Raw genomic sequence first — 23,182 nt, 5'->3', positions numbered from 1 at the left:
CATGTTCATGTCATGGATTTCTCCAAAGAGATTGTATAGTATTTATAATTTGAAATGTTTCTTAAGTATTTAAAATTATTTTCAGCCATCATAACCTTCACTCAGTTTATATTATTTAATTAAAACTGTCTTGGTGGGCTATTTTTGGTTTGTTTTTCTTTAGTTGATCATTGCCCACATATACCAGACCTGTTTTCATCCATTTAAAAAAATAGCTTTCTTATATAAATCTTGTTTTTTCAGCCTTATTAATCTTATATAATTTAAGCATGGATGCCAGACTATAAACAAAATACTGAAGTGTATTAGTTTGTCTTCCCTTCTCTCCCCCAACCTTTTTATTGAGATGTAACTTAAATACACAAAACCTAAGTGTGAAGCTTAGTGAATTTTTATATATACTCTTGAAAGAAACATTGAACTTTTACACATTATCATTTTATAGGGCTTTAGAATGAAAGTGATGTTAAAAGTTTATTCCATCTTCCTCATTTTATAGGTGAAGAAAGTAAGGCTCCGAAAGGTTAAAATGCTTAATTCATGTTTATGAAATATTTTAAAAGATCAGAATTGGTTGTGGAACCGTTATGCAGATTTTATTAGTCATTTGTGTATGAGGAGACTTCATGAATTTTGCGGAAAAATAGGATTAAAAGATAATATGAATCTTTTTATGAACTTTTTGAAGTACCTTCCTATTATTTAAGAACAAATATTATTTACAGATATAACCAGTAGATCTGAGTTGCTTTCTTGGGTTGTGTCTATAGTTTTGAAATGCAAGGTGAATTCTTTCAATTACTGTTTGATGACTGGTCATTTCATTTTGTCATTGTGTTACATTTAGCCTTTCTTATAACACTCTGTCTAAGTACTGTTTGTTACATATTAGCTTTGATTGGATTCCTTCCTCCCCCTTGTTTGGAAAAAAGTAAGAATATGAATGTAGGGGAGGGTTGACAGGATTTTATATCATTATTGTTTTAAGGCTTAGATTTTAAAGTATGTGTATACTTAATGACACTTTGATTTTGTATTTGGTAGTTTATTAAGTTTCTGATGTAGTTAGTTAATACAGAGCTATTAACTTCATCAGTTAATTAGTGGACTTTTCCAGTGTAATATGCCAGCCAGTATTAGGGCTACAATTGTAACTTTTTACCTTAACAGTTTTGTAATTAACTATCATGTTTTCCTTTGACTTAAGGTAATTTTGAAAATCTCTAAGCATTGTGTACTAAGATTCAGACAAATCTGAGTGGCTTAATTTATTAATTCCCTCTCTATGAGTTCCTAATAAGTCACATAATCTCTCAGCTTCAGTTTCCCCACTGGAAAAATGGGATGAAAGGGCCCGTATTGCAGGATTGTGAAGATAAAGTGATATACAGCATAATTTATTATTGTAACACAGCTATTATCATTTATGTGAATTTTATTTGAATTTTCAAATTGAAATTATGGGTACAGAGTTTTTTTATCCTGCTTTTTTTGGAAGAGGCTGTGATACAGAAATAATTGCTTTATTAAAACAGGTTGTGTCTGGCTTTGCCACTCATTAGCTTATGTTGTATTGACAAATCCTTTAACCTGTCTGAGCTTCAAGTCTCTCATCCACAAAATGTTAATATCAATCTTTTGCCATAGGGAACAATGGTTTTTGGTTTTGAATTGAAGCTCTATAGATTACTGTGAAAATACTTTCCCCTTGATGTTATTAAGGCTTTCCCCGAAAATCTCGATTTGTTTTTCAAAAACAGTTTGATAACAGTGAGTAAGTACCTTTAAAAAAAAAAAACCAGTTTCTGATTTTCAAAGGAAGAAAGGTTTTAATCTTCTTTGAGGAAATTTAGAGTAAATTCATTTCTAGAGCTTGTTTTATTATTTATTTATTCATTTATATTTATTTGTGGTGGCTGGCCCTGTGACCTTGGTGTTATAAGGCTGTGCTTGGGCTTGTATATTTTAGAATTCAGGGTGGTTGTGGTTGGGATGAGGTGTACGAGAGGATGTTCTTGTCCAGAAGAAAGGTCAAGTGTAAAAGGTATGATCTCTTTTATTGTTTATCGTTTAGATTTATGTGGGAAAAAACGTAATAGGATAAGTCTAGGACGGATTTTTTATATGAAGATATTTCTTTTTTAGGGAATAGGTGATTTGAAGTTCCGTTATTGGTATATTGCGAGATATAATTATACATGAAAAGTACTTCAACCTAAAGTTTTATAACTAGGAGGATTAGTAGGAACCAAAGGACAAATTTATGTCAGTCTCATAATTAGTCTTATCAAAATTTATTCTAATTCCTTCATACTCTTGCCTGTTTTTATCTGTGCCTTAAAAGAGTATGACATTTCAACTTTTTCCATCCATTAGTTTTGCCCAAATAAGGTGTGGGACTTGTGGTGAAAGTCTTTGGAAGAATTATATCATCTACAAAACTTTGTTACGGACATGAAAATAGTTCTGAGTATGCGAGAAAAAGTAATTGTGTTAAGTATTGAGTGATGCAGTTTATAACTGGTAAATGACAGGATTGCTGTTGGCATGTTAAAGGAAAACTTCCCATTTATCTTAAAGCTGGTGAACCTAGTTAGATTCTACGAAACATCAACAAAGTCTTGTAATTATTCTGAAATCGTTATTCCATTTTAGTACTGGAAAGGTCCAAAGAGAATTATTATGGAAGAATTAGAAACAATCGATTAATTTAAATAAGGTATTACAGATGATTGAGTATGAAATGTGCTGTGAAAGGTTAGGCTGCAAATGATATCGGGTGATGGTAAAAGACTCAGTCTAAAATAATGACAAGGTACAATACTTTTGGATTATTAGGAATTAGCAAAATGATGTCTTGGTGGCCTCAGGTGATGTCTGAGTTGTGATTGTTCTTGATGATTTTTTGTACTTTGGCCGGTAATGAATGTAAAACTGAATTTTAGTTGTGTAGTCCCATTTCTCAAATCAAAAACTTTAGAAAGAAAAACCAAGAGATTGCATCCAGAAGATTGCACCTAAATGAGATAGTAGAAAATATTGTTTATCCAGAATGGATAATGTCTAATCCCAAACAGATTATATTGAATGCAAATCCTAATGTAAAAAAGAATTGTCTTGTAGCATTCTTAGAGATTCCATTTTAATGAGCTGTAGTAATGTTCTAAAACATGTAGCAATCTGTGCAGTCATCCATATGTGACATCTGCTTCTTCATGAGGCACATTTCTAAGGTAAAACCATTGGTGGATTTGTATATATAGTTAGGGAGGCTTATAAAAAATTTTTTTTAAAGGATAAGCCCATATAGTAATGTGGTTAGATTTTTGTTTTCCCAAAATATCATCTACTGTGAAAAATTAAGATCTGTAACACTTGAGAAGGTATTTAGCACAAGCATCAATAAATGTTTGAATTGGAATCTAGCAAGAGTAGATTCCTAGAAACTTTTACCCAAGTATGTATACTTATTTAATGGAGAAATTTAAGTATTTTCTCCTAAAAAATCTTAGTGAAATTGGATTACTACCAATTCTTTCTTAGAAAACTAGAAATCCATTTTTTCCCTCCAGAGCAGGGTCCCTTAAAACTAATCTCACATTATGTCTTATCCTGTTAAATAATTTTCAGATTGGCCTTTGGCCATAGCATATGGAAAACAATCTATCTTCAGAGGTTTCCTATGTGTTTATTATGAATTTTTTAAAAAATTTAATGTTTTATTGCTAATGTTCCTGATCTTAAACATTTATTAGGCAATTTCTCTTCATTTTCAGTTGTAGTCTTTAAGCTATTTATGTAGAATTCTGTCATAGAATTCCATCTTTTTTTGTAGGACAGCTGTTGTGTGTGTGAATTGATTCTTTGAAAGCATATTTGTCATGTGGATGTTTAGAAGGAAGTAACCAGAATGGTTCTTTCTCTACTACTTTGTCCTACATTTAAGGTCTGCTTGTCCTAGTGTTTAAAATTGAGTTCAGTGTTGAGTTCAAGATGTGATTTAACCACACTTGCAGGTGTAATATCTGTAGATTTCATGGTAATCATCAACCCAAGGAGATGATTAATCTTGAGAGAATAGGCAAGTCTGGGTGATTGGTTGAGGTCAAGTTAAGTTTCAAAATTATTGCTGTATAACTTCATTCACCTGTCTTTGAAACTATGTTTACATGTTGTCTTTTATTTATTATTATTATTTTTTACTTTTTCTGCCATGTTTCTAGCATGTTTATTATTACATGCCTTGCTGGAACAATTTTTCCCAAGTTAATACTACCCAATCTATCTAATATAATGGATGTATTAGGTTTTTTTTATCCAGAATGTTAGTATTTCTTAAGTAAAATTATATTTCTAATACCCTCATTACTCTTTCTATGCCAGCATAAACACTATTTGCTGCTAGTACTTTTTAGGTATTGCCAAAACCAATTTATTTGTTAGAATCTTTTTTTTTAAACATTTATTTTTAAAATTGTTTTTTTTAATTGGCATGTATTAGTTGTACATATTTATAGCAGAGTTATATTTCAATATGTATACAATGTATGATGATCAAATTAGGGTAAATAGTGTATTTATCGTTGCCAAAATTTATAATTTCTTTGTGATGATAACATTTTAGTTCCTCTCTTCTAGCCATTTAAGAACGTACAATAAATTATTGTTAATTATAGATGCCTAGCACTACTGCAGAACACTAGAACTTATTTTTCCTATGTAGCTGTAATTTCGTATCAACCAGCCTCTCCCTTAGTCTCTCCCTTCCCTTCCCAGCCTGTTAGAGTAATCTTATTCAAACTTTAGATTCCATTTCAAGTGTAAAACTCAAATTCTGCCAAATTATTAGATTTTGATATTTCAAATATGGCATTTAATTTATATTATTGTCTTTTGCAATAATACTTAGCCCTATTAACTATTGAATTTCCTTAATGTTTATTTTTTTTCACATGATCAAGCTTTTAGTAATTCTTTAATTCTTATGGTATTTCTTACTATTTTTTACATTATTACTTTTTTGGTCTGTTATTTAAGTCAAATTCCAGGATTGTGTTCTTTAGTCATCTCATTAAAATAAATATATGGGATTCTCCCTTAATTTTGCTCAAGTCTTAGTTATTTTATCTGTTTTTAATGCTGTTGTATTTTTAACATAAGAATTACATGGTTGAATAAAGGAATGATATCTGTACAACAATTTTATAATGGAATTACTTGAAACCGAAGATATATTTCTTTTCAAGTGAATTTCAACATGTTTTTCTGTAGTTATAGACCTTCATGTATTCTAGGATGCTAGATTTTTATACACTAGCAGGTTTTTTAAAAGTTTTATTTTGGGATACTAAACATTTTAATTTTGAAGAGTATTTGTTTTGAATATGTAGTAAATGCACATGGTTAAAAAAAGTTATATAGAAAGTTATACAGTTGCTTGCTTTCATTCTTCAGAGGCAGCCATGGTTAATTAGTTCCTAATGTATCCTTCAGAGATCTTTTCTATATAGTAAAAGATATTATTTTAAAAGCACTAATTTCTTAAGATGAATATTTTAGAGTTTGACATGAAAAGACTCATTTATGCCACACCACTTGAGATCTTAACAATAAAAGTAGTAATCTTGCTTAATTCTAAAACAGGCAAAAAACTTGTAATTCTGGCTTTGGAATACTGATTTAAATGTAAGCCTGTCAGGCCTTTATTGACTTAAAATAATTATATTTTGTTTGGAATATGTAATTAGCCAGTTGTATATTCATCCCCATAATTTAATGAACCTCCTCAGCCTTTAAAAAAATTAACAGTATTAATGACAATGAATTATTAGATTGACAAATATAATTAGCACATCAAAACTATGATTTCATAGATCTTACTGCTCTTGTTTGAGTCTTAAAAATGGAACTGATTTAAAGAAAAATATTAAATATATAAATATTAGTACAGGTAATAAGCAGACATGGAAAAATTTGCGGCTGTGGTATGCAAATGTCTAAAATTTAAGCACTAGTGGTTGAAAGAATGTTATTTATTCTAGTTGACTGCTTTGCAGTGAATTAAAAGAGGCTTCTTTTCTCAGTTTGAATATTTGTAACAGTGTTTATCATTACCAGTAATATTCTGACTAATAAATTTTTGGATATGAATTGCATCCTAAGATGCAATTTTAGAAATAAACTTGAAGTAGAAGAATATTATGTTTAATATTAGTGTTTTTATATTTTAATATTTGCTTTATAGAATCTGAATTTTGACAAATTTATATTGCTAAGTATCAGAAAAAGTTTCTAAATAAATATAAAATGGTTTCTCATATTTTAAAGGAACATAAGTTGTCACCTCTTTTACGTATGGTAGTAGAGGAAAGTAGTAGGATACATAATGTAGGTTTCATTTCTTTCATATTTTTAGTGTCTATGTAGATTCCACAAAGCTGTAAATAAAGGGAACCCAGAGATCTTCTAGTCTAGTAATTTATTTAATCATTACAACATTTTAAACAATCCTGTGAAATACTTTTCCAGTGTATGCATGAGAACCTTTAGTGATGTAGTACTTGTCTTTCAAGGCAGCCCTTTCCATCTTTTAATATTCTTGCTTGTTGTTACTGTTTACTTGAAAAGGAAGTTTTACACTGAAGAAAGCACAAGCTATTGCTGGGAGTTTTTGATTTTTCTTGCTTGCTGATCAAGTGTGGCCTAGGGATATCCATCTTAACATCTCATTTGTTGAATTCTGTTGGGCATCATTTTCCTGGCATATTATACCTAGACAGTGTAATAGGTGTGAGTTAACTGAAGATGCTGTCACAGAAAGCGACAGAGCTAACCTTTAGTGTACATTTTCCCTTTAATAGAAGCCTTAAACCATGGGAAAACTGTAGCACAGACAGGCATTTGGCTATCCTTTATGGAATTGTTCAAAGGACTAGCACATACGGTGGGTCATGATGGCACTGGAAGAAAACTTGGGCACTTTGGTCATACAGCAGAGGTAGACACTACAATTCTTATTGAGTGCTCAGGGCTGCCTTCCTTTTGCTTCTGATTAGTTATGACCTGTTTAAGGGTACAGTAAAATTCTGTACCGCTCCCCCTCTACATTTTCAGTTTTTTGAGTAAAATGAAAAGAATTCTGATCCCCAGAGCAAGTTAGTTTATACTTGGGGGAAATTACCTTATTTTTACATTTTTTTAAATTAAAAATTTAAATTTATTATTAGCATATTCATTCTTACAAATCATGATATTTCTCTTTATGCCCTTTGCCCCACCTATCACTTCCCAAACCTCCTCCCTCCCTCCCCCCATCTCTAGTATCCTTAGGTTTGTTCTCTCCTTCTGAAAGTTTATCGTATTGTTGTGGTCTTTTCTTTCTTTGCTTCTTTCCTTCATTTCTTCCTTCTTCCCTCTTTCTCTCCCCGCCCTCCCTCCCCCGCTTTCTTCCTAACAGCTAGTTATGAGTGAGAAGGTGTGGTATTTCTGTTCTTTACCTGGCTTATTTCACTTAACAGAATTTTCGCCAGATTCATCCATGTTGTTGCAAATGTCAGAATTTCATTCTTTTTTATGGCCTAGTAGTATTCCATTGTGTATATATATGATATTTCCTTTATCCAGTTATCCATCGATGGACACTTAGGTTGGTTCCATATTTTGGCTATTGTAAATAGAGCTGCAATGAATATGGGAGTGCAGGTATCCCTTTGACATGATGATTTACATTCCTTTGGATATATACCCAGTAGTGGCTTTGCTGGATCATATGGTAGCTCTATTTGTAGTTGTTTGAGAAACCTCTATACTGTTTTCTATAATGGCTGTGCTAGTTTACAGTCCCACCAACAGTGTAGAAGAGCTCCCCTTTCCCCGCATCCTCATCAGCATTTGTTATTCTCAGTCTTTTTAATAATGACCAGTCTAACTGGGGTGAGATGATAATGTGATTTCGATTTGCATTTCTCTGATGATTAGTGAATTAATTATGACCTGTTTAATGGTACAGTAAAATTTCCTTTCCCCTCCCCCCACTACATTTTCAATTTCTTGGGTAAAATGAAAATAATTCTGATCCCTAGAGTGGGTTAGTTTATATTTGGGGGAAATTACCTTATTTTTACATTTTTAAAACTATTTTCTTTTTTAAATAACTTGTTTTAACATTTTCAAAAGCATTTTCTTTGCAAAAATAAAATTGGTTCTAGTGGATAAAATATGCTTACCTTAACTATATTCTTTAAAATTTATTATTATTGAGATTTTATGCCTTTATTGAGTTGTTTAACACCATGATAACCAATTGTTGAGAGAACTATAACAGGAAATCTTAGGTGAAGTGAAAGTTTTTAACTTTGTAATATCTTGTGGCAACTCTTTTACTTGATACTTTTGACCAATATTAAAATCAAATTTTCTAAACAACAAAGATTCCCAGTAGTAAACAGCTCTAGAGGTAGAACACTATACTTTGCATTACATTTTCTACTGATATGTCTGGATTTCTTTATGCCAGAACCACTGCTCTGAGAGTAAAACATGTGAGTTTATTCTGCTTATGGCAAAAGTGAACTTTTAGTCCCTCTACTGGCTGCCTTTGTCGTAGCAGACCTTAATTTTTTTGAGATCTTATTATAATTATGATGAAGTCTATTTATAACTTTATAACCAAGGTGAATATTGAGGGACTTTCTAATGGATTGTCCCTAAATTAAATGACTTTATAAACATACTTATTAAGAATAAAAATGTAAAATAGTTGCTCTTAAATATAAAGATTTAAGAATTATTAAACTGCATATGCTTGGTACCAGACAGCAAATAAGATCATATTGTGGTGATTAAATCATACCTCTAATTTAGACTTCAGAAATGTTAAAATTCTAAATTATTTTTTGTAAAAGATGAAAACATAATACTGGCAGACAACTAAAACTGTGTTTTAATTTGCTGGGTAAACAATACTGTTGATAGAAAAAGATGCCGGTTATTTATTATACAGCCACCAAGAATAAGTGTACTATAAAAGGCAGCAGTGGAACAGTGCAAAACAATATTTATATATATATACACACACACACACACACACACATATATAGTTTTTTATAGACATGTATATATAAACAGTTTTATATGTGTATATATTCTTGACTAAACTCTCATCTTAGAGAGGAAGGATCTTAGGTATGATAGGGGATAATTAAATTGGTGCAATGAAGATGATAGTATATATGTGTGTGAGTGAGTGAGTGTGTGTGTGTGTGTGTGTGTGTGTGTGTGTGTGTGTGTGTGTGTGTGTCTGTGTTTATATATATATAAAAACTTTCCTGGAGCAACATGTTCCAATCTCTTTCTGCTGGTGATTTAGAAATTCATGCTTAACTTAAATTTTTTTTTAATGTTTTTAAAGGTAGGGATACTTTTTTTCTGAAGAAATGAAAAATCTTTCTGTTTAAATTATATTTACTTAATCATTATTATTTCTGATTTTTATAGTAACTATTGCTTTTCTTCATGTGATTCTTGATTAAACTCTTCCGTCTTAGAGAGGAAGGGATCTTAGGTATGTAGGTAGGGGATAATTAAATTGGTGCAATGAAGATGATAGTATTTTTATTTTTTTCTACCTTTGGTCCTTATCTGAGTTTTCCAAAATTTAAAGCCATTAAAGAACTTAATGTTATTTTATCTTGTGTTTATACGTATACTCTCTGAAAGTTGGTTGAAGTTATATAGTTTGAAAAAGTAAGCATTGCTGTGTATTGTGTTTTGTTTCTTTGTTTTTGTGTTGGGGGAAGGTATATTGATTTATACATTGAAAATCAGTGGGTAAGAAATCACAATATGAATAGGACCTCCAGATGCTGCAGAAAGACTGTGATTTGGAGTAGGAACAACTTATTAAGGTGTTAGCTTTACTGCTTACCAGCTAGGCCACCTTGAGTTTTATCATTTAATCTTCCTGAATATTTTACCTCACCAGGTTTTTAAGAGTCAGTTGTGATAATATAAGTGCTTTATTGTTATTATTAAAAGTCTGATTATTATAATAATTTCAGTCATATCCTCTGCAGGAGAGCATTATATACATTATAAGACTTTTGTAAAGTTTCAACTAAAAGCTTTGTTTTGTTGTCTTACAAAAAAGTAGCTTTGATTTTTATGTTTGAATTTAGCTTAAATAAATTTAATAGCTCAGACTTTCTGCTAAGTTTTAATACATTTTAATCTGATTTTTAGACACTATGGCCCTTAAAAAGTGTGTATTAGTTTTTGGGTGCACATCATCATCTTTAAGGCTCTAATACACAGTAGCTTGTTCTTTAATTACAAATATGGCTAATTCCTTGGCCTCTGAAGGATAATTCTCAATGTGCTTATACAGGAATAAGAATAGATGGGTGTCAGAGTTTTGGTCAGAAAATCTGACTTTGACTCAGTTCAAATGTAGAAGTGATACAGAAGACCCTACTACAAGTATTTGATCCATGCCATGGTACCTTTAAGAGCTTTGCTGGTTTGTTTTTGAAAGTCAGCAAGTCAATAAAAGTAGATTTAACTTAGAAGTGGAAGCAGGGTACAATAGTTTTGAAGATAATAGGACATCTTTGTTTTCTTTATCTCCTTTTGTCAGTTTTTGAGCTAACACAGTACTGTGAACTTGGGCAGGTTTGTATTAGGCTATAATCAGTGAATCATTTTTATTAGACTATAATCAGTGAATATTTAAGTGTTCAAATATTTTATGTTCAGTGCTTTCTCAGTGATGTAGAAGAAATATCAGATGATCCTTGCCTTTAGTGTATTTGAACGCATGAAACAATAGCAAAAAATGCAAGATGGTGTATTTTTTAAAAATTGTGGTAAAAAACATGTAACATAAAATTTACTATCCTAAACATTTTTAGGTGTATGGTTCAGCAGTGTTAAGCATATTCATATTGTTGTGCAAGATAGTATACATTTAAATGAAAAATTATTTGAAGAAGAGAAATGCTGTAGAGAAGTATAATTCAACATGTGCTCCATGAAACCACTCAAAATTCAATTTTGTTTGAAGAAACATTTTATTTATCTTATTAATTTAATTTATACTTGAACACTACCACAATTAGAATTTGGAGAGGGAAAGGGTGATTATTGAAGGCCAGAGTAATCAGGGAAGGATGGCTTCATGGAAGAAGAAAAAGACTTAAACTGGGCCTTAAGGAATGAGTAGGAATTGAATAGGCTGAGAGCAGGTAAAAGGAAAAGCATTCTGCTTGAGGGAAATGATCAAATCCCAGATGTAGAAATATACATTGCTTCTTTCTAGGTCCATGAGAAGACCTACATTATTAGAATTTATTATTCATTTTGAGAGTGAATGGCATGAGAGGCAATATAGTATAATATTTCCCACAATGGGTTCCATCGAACGTGAGTGTTATAGAGGAGGGAGGGTAAATTAATTCATGTTTTTTTCCTGTAAGACTCCTGTGACATTTTAATGTTGCTATGCATTCAGAATCTTCTAGAGGTTATATCCAACATATTTTAAGTTTTTTTGACCAGAGGAAGCTTTCTCCTTCTGGAACCATTCTTTTCTTGGGCAGCAACTTGAAAAGTGCACCATGCCACTTATAAGTTGTATGACTTGATCAAGATGTTTAATCTACCAGATCCTCTTAAACGAGAGCTGTTTATATGTAAAAGGTGAGATTATTTTGTCTGAGTCGCTCACAAAATGTGTCGCCACCAGAGATTTGAATGGAAGTTATTGAAGTTATTTCACCACTTTTTTATATAGAGCATTTGAGAGCCCTGTGCCACTGTGTTCCATAACCTCTGCTCCTGTTGTTTTTGTACAGTAGTTCCCCCTTATCTGTGGTTTTGCTTTCTGTGATTTTAGTTACCTGCAATCAACCTCAGTCTGAAAATATTAACGAGAGATCACATTCACATAACTTTTATTACAGCAATTGTTATAATTGTTTTATTATTAGTTATTGTTGTTAATCTCTTACTGTGCCTAATCTATAAATTAAACTTTATCATAGGTATGTATACATGGTAAAAAACAATGTGTATAGTGTTCAGTACTCTCTGGTTTCAGGCATCCACTGGGGGTCTTGGAATGTATCCTCTGCAGATAAGGGGGACTACTGTACTCCTCCAAGCATTTTCTTTAGATAGCCATCCTTAATTTTAACTTTTTATCTTGGACTACTGTTAAATTTGCTAAGCTCAAAGTAGCCCTAGTATTTCCATGGAACTAGCTCTTAACAGTCCTTCTAGCCACATACCTAGTCACTTGTTGTTACACATTTTGATTACAGGTATAGATTATAGTAATGTTCACCCACTGTCTTGCCTTCCTCTTTTTTTTTTTTTTTCTTTAGATAATTTATTATACATACATGTGGGGTACAACATACATGTGGGGTACAACGTTGATTTTCAATAATTGTATACAATGTGTGGTGGTTAGATCAGTATAGTTAGCTTATTCATCATTATAATATGCAATAATTCTTTATGTCCATTGACCAACTCCTCATTACCCCGCCCCTCCCCTGTCCTTTTCCGCCTCTAGTTTCTAAAAGTTCAACATGTTACTGTGCTTGTTGTTTCTTTCTTTCTGTTTCTCTTTATTGTTCATATGTTTATTTATGGATTTAGTTCCTGGTTATGAGTGAGAATATGTGGTATTTCTCTTTCTGTACCTGGGTTGTTTCACTTAGAATAATTTTCTCCAGGCTCATCCACGTTGCTGCAAAGGGTAGAATTTCATTCTTTTTTATGCCTGAGTAATATTCCATTGTGTATATATACCACAATTTCCTTATACAGTCATCCATGGATGGATATTTAGGTTGGTTCCAGTGCCTGGCTATTGTAAATAGAGCTGTGATAAACACAGGAGCTCAGGCATCCCTTCAACCTGATGTTTTCCAGTTCTCTGGATATATCCCCAGTAGTGGGATTGCTGGATCACATGGAAGTTCTGTCTGTAGTTGTTTAAGGGACCTCTGTACTGTTTTCCATAATGGCTGTACTAATTTACAGTCCCACCAACAGTGCAGAATGGTTCCTCTTTCTCCACATCCTCACCAGCATTTGTTATTCTCTGTCTTTTTTATAATAGCCAGTCTGATTGGGGTGAGGTGATATCTCAGAGTGGTTTTGATTTGCATTTCCCTGATGATTAGTGATGCTGAGCATTTTTTCATATACCTGTTGGCCATTTGTATGTCTTCCTTTGACAAATGTCTATTCAGTTCCTTTGTCCATTTTTAAATTGGATTATTTGTTTTTTTGCTGTAAAGTTATCTGAGCTCTTTGTATATTCTGGATATCAATCCCTTGTTGGTTGCGTAGTTTGCAAATATCTTCTCCCATTCTGTAGGATGTCTTTTCAAGATGTTGACTGTTTCCTTTGCTGCGCAGAAGATTTTTAGTCTGATATAATTCCATTTGTTTATTTTTTCTTTAGTTGCCTGTGCTTTTGGGGTGCTATTCATAAAGTCATTGCCCAGTCCTAGATCCTGGAGTGTTTCCCCCATGTTTTCCTCTAGGAATTTTAAAATTTCAGGCCTTATATTTAAGTTTCTAATCTGTTTTGAGTTGACTTTGGTATATGTGAGAGGTACTGATCAAGTTTCATTCTTCTACAAATGGATATCCAGTTTTCCTAGCACCATTTATTGAAGAGGCAGTCTTTTTTTTTTTTTTGGATCTGAACCGGTGGCCTCGGTGTTATCAGCACTGCACTCTTCCGAGTGAGCCACGGGCCGGCCCAAAGAGGCAGTCTTTTCCCCAATGTCTGTTCTTGATGCCCTTGTTGAAGATCAGTTGGCTGTAAATACGTGGGTTGATTTCTGGCTTCTCTGTTCTGTTCCATTGGTCCATGTATCTGTTTTTATGCCAGTACCATGCTGTTTTTGCTACTCTAAATTTGTAATATAGTTTGAAGTCAAGAAGTGTAATGCCTCTGGCTTTACTTTTTTTGCTCAGCATTGCTTTAGCTATTAAGGGTCTTTTGTTGTTACATATGAATGTTAGGATTACTTTTTCTATTTCTGTGAAGAATGTCATTGGTATTTTGATTAGGACTGCATTGAATCTGTAGATGGCTTTGGGTAGTATGGACATTTTTATCACATTGATTCTTCCAATCCAGGAACAAGGAATGTCTTTCCATCTTTTAGTGTCATCTTTGATTTCTTTCAGTAATGTTTTGTAGTTCTCATTGTAGGGATCTTTCACCTCTTTGGTTAGACTTATTTGTAGATATTTTATTTTTTTGGTGACTATTATAAATGTGCTTGCTTTCTTGATCTCTTTTTCTTCTAGTTTGTTTTTGGAGTATACAAATGCTACTGATTTTTGTATGTTGATTTTGTATTATGCAACCTTACTGAATCACTGATCAGCTGTAAGAGTTTTTTGGTAGAGTCTCTTGGGTTTTCTGTATATTGAATCATGTCATCTGTGAACAGGGACAATTTGATTTCCTCTTTACCTATTTGGATGCCCTTTATTTCTTTCTCTTGTCTAATTGCTCTGGCAAGTACTTCCAATACTATGTTAAATAGGAGTGGAGAGAGTGGGCATACTTGTCTTGTTCCTCATCTTAAGGGGAAAGTTTTCAGCTTTTCCCCATTCAGGATGATATTGGCAGTGGGTTTATCGTATATGGCTTTTATTATGTTGAGGTACTTTCCTTCTGTATCTATTTTGTTGAGAGCCTTTATCGTGAAGTACTGTTGAATTTTGTCAAATGCTTTTTCTTCATCTGTTGAGATGATCATATGGTTTTTGTTCTTGACTTTGTTGATGTGGTGTATCACATTTATTGACTTGTGTATGTTGAACTATCCTTGCATTCCTGGGCTGGTAGGTTAGCTCAGTTGGTTAGAGTGTGGTGCTGATAACACCAAGGTCCAGGATTTGTTCCCTGTACCAGCCAGCTGCCAAAATATACTGGTTTTTTTTTTTTTTTTTAACTATTGTAATTCATAATATCTAAAAAAATTCAAATTATTAGAATTGAGCTGCTAGGGTGCCTATTAAGAAATTACATATTCTTAATTAAATATAAGTCCTCACTATAAAAATTAAAACAATACATAAAGAAGTGAAAAATCCATGTTTTTCTCCACCTAATCCCACTTCTTCATGGTTAACCACTATTTAGTTTATGTGCCCTCCTAAACCTTTTTAAAAAATGTGCGAACAGGTGCAGTAGTGTGCCACATAATGATGTTTCAGTCAGCAATGAACCACATATATGACAGTGGTCCCATATGATTATAATGGCTGTACCATATATCCTAGGTGTGTAGTGGGCTTTACCATCTAGATTTGCGTAAGTACACTCTATGATGTTTGCACAATGATGAAATTGCCTAATGATGTATTTCTCAGAACATATCCCTGTCCTTAAGCAATGCATGACTGAATATACTATATGTAAAATTTATTAACAAGAAAGGGGGATTGTATACACTCTATTCTGAGAATTGAATTTTTACTCAAAAAAATTAAGCCAAAATTTAAAACTTAATGTGATCAATGTGTTTTTTGACTTTAGGGAAGAAACCCTTTTTTCTTGGAGCCAGCAATAATTATTACAATTACTGATGGGAGCAAGTTGACTACTACCAGTGGAGTCCAGGATGAGGTAAGTTGTGCTTATATCATGTGGATTATGCAAATACAGTTGAAAAATCTTTATTTGTATATGCACTGTAGGATATTGAACACCTTCAATAGGTTCTCTCTTAGATTATTTGATGTAGTCTAGAGTCCTCTGTCTCCTAGAGCTTATTTACCTTTGTTTGTAGCAGTGGTCTCCATGTTTTCTTGAACAGGAATCCCTTCTGTGAAAAACTTTTGAGCATACTCCCTACCCCAATTATATTTATGAACTTATATGAGAGTGACACTGTCAGTTTATATTGTAAATATTAGTAAAATGAATTATTTTCAGGTTTAAAAAAATGGGAGCAGCACTGTAATAATTTCTTCCTATATTTCAGTGATTTGTTGTGTGCACTCCACTGTGGAGACCTCTAGGCTGGAGTACAACAAAGCCAAGAGGAGGTTAAGACTAGGAAAAGTGAAGGTTTTTGGACATTTTTATTTTCTCTAAGCCAAGAACAGTATAAATAATTTATAGTGAACTTTACTTGTCTCTGCCACCATGATTATGCAGAGCTGTGTGTGGTGTGGTAGGGTGAATACAATAGATTTATTTTTTTAATTTTAAGGTATTTTTACTGTAGTATTTGAGCTGCTCTTGAACATTCTGTGTATTTGTTTTTTAACATATACTGATATAGAAAGGTGATTGTTTAGACTACTCTCTTTACCTTTTGCATTTGCTTTAGGGTCTAAATTTTAATTCCTTTGTTATTTATTAAGGGCTCGATTAAGTGGGAAAATATAGATTTTTAAATTCGTAGCTTTTAGAATTATTTTTATTTGTGTGACATTGTGAAATATAAATTTGACATGGAGTCAGGGCACGTGGGTTCTAGTCTTGGTTCAACTACTTTCTAGCAGTGAACTTTGTACCAGGGACCTAACTTCCTTAAATTTCTATCCTTATGCCTGAAATAAAGATAATAATTCTTACTTTACATCATAGGATTGTTGGAAGTCTGAAATGAAATAATGTATGTGAAAGTACTTGGTAGGCTGTAAAGAAAAGTTCTTAGTATTGTTCTATCATGAAACATTGGAACCAGTACAGTGAAGAATTGTGATTGGCTGATGTTGGTTTGGGGGAAGAGAGCTAGAATTTTTTTTTTTTTTTGAGCGGTTGATATTAAAGGGAATTTAAGATATAATTCATGGAGATAGAGGTGAAAAACTTAAGTAGATTATAATCCATAATTTAATTTATAGTCTGTTTACAATTACTAGCCTTGGAATGTTCCATAGCTGAATTTAAGGGATTTTTGGGCTTTCTTAGACTTAATTGACATGTATAGCCAATTGTGGCCCTGCCTCTATCTGGAACAGATAGACGTTGCTTATATAATAAAAAAAGCAACAGAAATGATACAACTTCAAGTTTGAAACTCTTAAATTGATTTTTTCCTCTTAATAGGACCCTTAATAATTAACATCTTCATTCAACTTTATTATGTATAAATTAGAAGTCTTTTGATTGTTTTGTTTTCATCCTTAATGATTTTGATTGAAAAGTTATTTCTGTTTTCTATTGTGAAGTATTCCTGTATGTGTGATTATCCATTGAAGGTGCTCTGTCTACTTATTGCTTCTGTAGAAATGCCCTTTGAGTGCAATGTATTTTGTGCCCATATATCTGGATCTGTTTTGTTTGTAAAATTTGTTTTGTGACACCAACTCTAGCTTTAAAATATCTTGAAATATACATGCATATTGTAATTGTTCACCTTTCTTCCTGGGTCCTTCCTTGAAAAGGATATTGGAGAAATGTGACTGTGTGTTTAAACCAAAACTACCTTGCTAGTAAGGTTGGGAAATTTTTCCTGTGGCAGAGATCTTACCTTTTAATTCTCTTTTGTTTTCTACAATATTTAGCATGGTATGGAGAACAGAGCTTATATTAAGAAAAAAAAATTGATTATAGATATTGTTGTGTTGAATCTGGTAGTCATAAAGTTCAAAATTGATTATTATCTCTACTTCTTATCTGAGGCAGGAGGTTCATTTATTTTAAGGCAAAGATTTATTTTGATTATGAAGTTGCAGCATGGGCTTGTCAGTTGTTTTGATATTCAAGTTTAGGAACGTCTTTTATTCCCTTCGTGTTTTGTTCTTAATGTCCCAATGAGGCTCATCTTGTTAGGGCAGAGAGAAAATGTAATCCAGATATACATATTGTTGAAGCTTAATTTTTGCTAAAATGTGAAATATTATGAAATATTCTAGCCTGAATAATTAAATTATGTGATTTATTTTAAGGAGCCTATTAATTCACAGAAAAGCATTAAAGACGCTTTTTGTATCGGTCTTGTGTATATATATGCATGTGCACACATGCTAGATATGATCTATACTGTTGTAGTTTCTAGTAGGTAATAAACAAAATTTTGCCTTTATATCTCTTTCACTTCAAATCTCCTAACCTTTGCCTTTGGCAGAACATGATTGTTTTTTAGATATATTGAATGAGTGGATATGTCAGTAATTTCCATATTAGGGATGTGTGTCTATAATTCTTGGTTGGCTATGGCTGCTGTTGGTGTGACCTATTACTATGTATGTAGTTGTGTGTTCCACCTGTATGATATCCTTTGCTCAAGAGTCATATCATCTGACCTGGTATATTAGATCTGTTCTGTTAGTACTTTTTTCCAGGAGTAAGTATTCTTGTTGTTTTAAAATCTTCCTCATAGTACATGAGGAAATAATAGAGTTCGTTTAGCCTTACCTTTTATTTTACAAACGAGCAAATTGAGATCCAGGAGGCAAAGTGATTTGCTTAGGTTATAGCATGTGTTATTGCCATAATCTAGATTAGAATTTATGTAAATTCTGAAGATATCCCAGCCCCTCCAGACCAGTGCTTTTTTCCTGATATACCTACTACCTGTTTGTTTGATTCTATTTTTGTGTGTTCTTAAAATTTACCTTCTGTTTTCCTGATTTCTTGTTTGTCTATTTCAGCTTTCTATACAAGTGTGACATAGGTATTCTGTTCTTATTCATTCAGTGTTCCATGAATGACTATTATGACCAGAGCATTTCTAGGCTATGTGGATAACAAAGATGAAAAGGATAGATTTCTGGTTCTTAAAGTTCACAGTATAATGGGGAGATTGCCTATTAAATGGTCTTATGAGTGATAAAATAGAGATACATACTAAGTGTATGTATGGGAGCACAAAAGAGGTGGAGAAGGGTTGATATTGCATATGTTGTGTGTATGTCAAATCTTGTGTAATGTGACTTTTTATAGTATAATTTGATTTTTGATTGGCTAAATTCATGGATCTTATGGATGATTTGAATATAGGGTATGGCTCATATCTTATATCTGTGAAATTTATAGAGAAGCCCAGTGAAAAGTTGTTTTGAGCCTAGAAAATAGTTAATGGAAAAACTTGGTACCATATTGTCTCTTCACCTGGCTAAGTACATACAGGCCCAAAATGACCCAAATTCTTGTAACTTGTTTGTTGAAAGAACATAAGAATACCATGTCCTCTGTGACAGCTCATCTCTTAGCAATATGTTATGGTTTAGGAGAGAAGAGTAATAGTTTTGTACTGTGGGTGAAAATCTTGAGCTGTACATGATCATTTTATATTAATTCATGACTTTAATTATCTTTTTGGGCCTGATTTAATAAAAAGTCTAGGCCATTGTCTGAGATGTCATGAGTGTGTTTCTAGTGTAGTATTTTTTGGATAACTGTTTGGGACTTTTGATGATTGTTTGGATTGGAAGTTTATGTTTATTTTTGCCTTCTTTTTCATAAAAAATGTAGCTATTTGATAAAACTATTTGCAATATTTTTATTTATGGGGAAGTGAGTTAGATATGACTTTGAATTCTGACATACAAGAAAACTTTATTGCTTACCCTCATAGTAGTTATTTTTGATATTGACAAATATACCTGTGGCCAGATACTCATAGTACCGTTCATCATGCTGTATTACTGATATATCAAATATTTTGGTAGAATCACTAAATTATTATTGAAGTTATTGAAAAACATTTTTTCTGGTTTTTATTTTCTACAAGATCCTCTCTAGTGCTGCTTTGCAATAGAAAACTATCCTGTACTATGATTCCAGGAACACATGGCTGACTATATTGCTCAATAAAGCAACCCAGAAGAAATCTTGCCAGTACCTTCTTAGTGATGAATGACATTCCAGGGTAGTGTAGCAGTTATTTTTCTCTTCCTTGAAAGTGCTAATAGTAGTATTATCTTTCAAATATTGAGATTTCTATATGCTGAAGAATCCTCCTGCATCTCTTTATCAATGTTATGATTGCCCCGAAGGCTAACATTTTAGAGAAGATATTTGCAGTCAAAATAAATCATTGGCTTTTGACATTAACAGTTTTGCTTTCTTACTAGCTTTCCCAGCTTTTTAAGATGCAACTAAGACAACTACTTTTATAACTTCTTGGGACATATGTTCAGTAAAGCCTTGTGTTTATAGAGAAAGAATTGTCTGAGTAATCTCAGCTAAGTATTCAAATAGCTATAGATTATGGTCTTATATTCCAGTTTGTCACTTCTCAAAAGTCGATGCAAAAGTCCCTCAGTCTTTGAGATAGGGATTGAGAGTAATGATTTTTTTGGGTCATTCTAGGCAGTGCAAATAGTTTTACCTTAACTGGCAGGGATCTGTAATTATGGCTAGCATTTAACTCTTAATGATTAAAAGATAGTCCAGAATTTTTTGCAATCAGTTTCTGGTATCTGAAATGATTCAGAAACCACAGCTTCTCCTCCCCCAATAAAATGTTTTTATTCACTAAGATTGCTAAAAATATGTGCCAAAGACTGTCAAAACTTTATTTTAATTGTGTAAGTAAAGACTTTTAAAGTCATATTTATTTATTTTTTATTTTTTATTTTTTTTTGTCTTTTTTGTGACTGGTAAGGGAATTGCAACCCTTGGCTTGGTGTCACCTGCACTGCGCTCAGCCAGTGAGCGCACCGGCCATCCCTATATAGGATCCGAACTCGAAGTGGGAGTGCCGTTGCGCTCCCAAGGGCCGCACTCTCCCAAGTGCACCACAGGGCCGGCCCTAAAGTCATATTTAAATGAGTTTTTTTCCCCCAGGACACTTAGCATTTTAGGGAATTTTCTGGGATGCCACAGTAGTATGATAGAATGTATCAAACATTCTACATGTATATGTGTTTCTGAGTTTTCATATTTACCCTGTAATTGCCTCTTCATGTTGTTATTACTAGGACCCAGTAACAATCTCAAGATTAATTCTTCTCTTACTGATTTGTGATTAAAATATTCTAAGCATATGTACATTACTATATTTGTTAGTCTCTATCAATTCAACTTTCCAAGAACATTTAATAAGAATTCGTTGGATGCAGGTCATTTGTATTTTGTTTTTCTACCCATATTTTTGTCTCTGTTCACTAAAGCCCTGGACTTATTACTGTGGGTATGTTACAGAAATGTATACATCTGCAATTATTACTATATTGAAAATATGTAATTATAATAAAATGCTTAATTTAAAGAAGTTGATGAAATATTTCAATTTAATATTTATAGTGTATTTTCAGCAATTCACATTTGCAATACTCTTATTGAATATACCTCTTTTCAAGGTTATGAGGTAAGAAAAACTCTTAAGGAATGCTTCTAGACAGACACAACAATAGAGTAATTAAAAAGAAATACTTATGGATCATTCTAATGAATCTGTTTGTCTACAGTAACTAATCTATTACCTAGAATTCTGTGGTAAGATATATCAAAATAGTTTTTATTCAGAGGGTGAAACAATTTCACTCTGTGTTTATTAGCCTGCCAGAACCAATAAGACTCTTACACATAGCGACTATTACTGATTCTAGCTCTTCCATATATAAATAACTGTGGTATTTAGAACAGTAGCTTTCAAATGGCTACATCAAAATCACCTACTGTGCTTTATAAAATATACTTGCCTAGGCTCTTAATTCTAGAAGTTTTGGTTCAGTTGATCTGGCAGGGATCTGGGAGTCTATTTTTTAATAAGTTTCTCAGTTGATTCTGAAGTACAATCAAATTTGGAAACTGTAGTTTTAGAACACAATATTGCTGCAGATAATTTTTTTAAAAATTACACAAAAAACATGTGAAAATGAACAACTTTAACAAAACAGTTAGAAATGTTTTTGACTTACGAGGCCAGCAAAAAGTATTTTTTTCAAGATAAAAATAATCAATTCTTGAGTTTTAGAATTGTTAAACTTGGGATTGGGTTTCCAAGGGATATGGAAGTGGCCTTCTGTGAATATTTTTAATAGGATAATTTCTAATAAGTTTGGTATGGTTTCAGATACGTCATTGGATAGGACTGAAATATTAACTTTCCTGCTGACTGCAGTCAATCTGCAGTTACTGGATACGTTGTGCTATATTGAGGACTCTTCTTAGACCCCAAGTATGAGATGGGGTTGAGGAGGAGAGAGGCGAAGGGGTAATTAATTTATCCTGGTTTAGGAGTTTTTAGCCAAGGGATTATGTAGTATTCTGGTATCCTTACTAAGCTGTAATTCCTGGTTTGGATGTCCATGTAACTAGTGTTATTTCATCTACACATACGTGACCCATCTGAGGGCAATTTATAAAGAATTGGTGACAGTTACACTTAATTTTCTATAGAGTTGCTGGTAAATACCCTTCCAGGATGAATTCTTCAGATTTAGAATTGTTAAAGTATGTTTTAGATTAATTCAGCAACAGTTTCCCTTGTGATACATAGTAACTTAGGCTGTTACTATGTACAAGAATAATGGCACCACCATGCATTTGTATTTAGTTCTATATTTGTGTTCTAGGTACAAAAATGGAATTAAGCAAGGCTCTTGCCCCTAGAAAACAGGGCAAATTTCAAATTGTCTTTGAAGACAGGCAAGTAAATAGCATTTGTAATATATTGAGATAAATATCATAGCAGAAATAAACAGAATATTCTGAGAGAGCATGAAGAAAGGAGCTAAGTTTTGAGAGAAGAGTGTGGAATTGAGCCATGACATTTTAGGAAGAGGGAACAATATGCAAAAATATGAAGACATGAAAACAGTGTATTAGGAGATTATGAATTTTATGACTGGAATATGGGAAGTATACGTAGGAGGAGTGAATGCTTTAAATGTAGGTAGAGGGTAGATTGAAACCACCTTAAGGAGATAGGACTTCATTCTGTTAACATTTGCAGGGAGGTATGGAAGACTTTAAGCAAATGAGTTGAATTGGTATTTTAGTAAGGTTTCTCTGCCAGCAAGGTGAAAGAAGATGGACTGAAGGGTGGTTAGATGGTAAGAATTATCAAACTCCAAGTAGCAACCTAGGAAAAGCATGGGGAGTGCCAAAACTGAGTGAGTGCTGGAAGGCAGAAATCTGAGCGATTCAGTAGGTGTGCTAGGCAGGTTTTCAAAGATGATGTGTAAAGTAGGAGGAAAAATTCAAAGTATTTGGCAGGGATTCTGAACCTGGGGTCCA

General features: G+C 32.8%; 1 protein-coding gene across 1 annotated transcript in view; it reads left to right on the top strand.

Annotated features, from left to right (window-relative positions):
- Positions 1-23,182, top strand: part of INTS6 (integrator complex subunit 6) — an 88,908-nt gene that overhangs the window by 8,341 nt on the left and 57,385 nt on the right. Inside the window, exon 4 of the mRNA XM_063102140.1 lies at positions 15,575-15,664. Coding sequence (XP_062958210.1) covers positions 15,575-15,664 — 90 coding nt within the window. The remainder of the gene's footprint in view (positions 1-15,574; positions 15,665-23,182) is intronic.

This window comes from Cynocephalus volans, chromosome 7 (assembly GCF_027409185.1).
Source record: "Cynocephalus volans isolate mCynVol1 chromosome 7, mCynVol1.pri, whole genome shotgun sequence".
Classification (NCBI taxonomy): Eukaryota; Metazoa; Chordata; class Mammalia; order Dermoptera; family Cynocephalidae; genus Cynocephalus; species Cynocephalus volans.
This window is presented reverse-complemented; position numbering and strand designations above follow the sequence as displayed.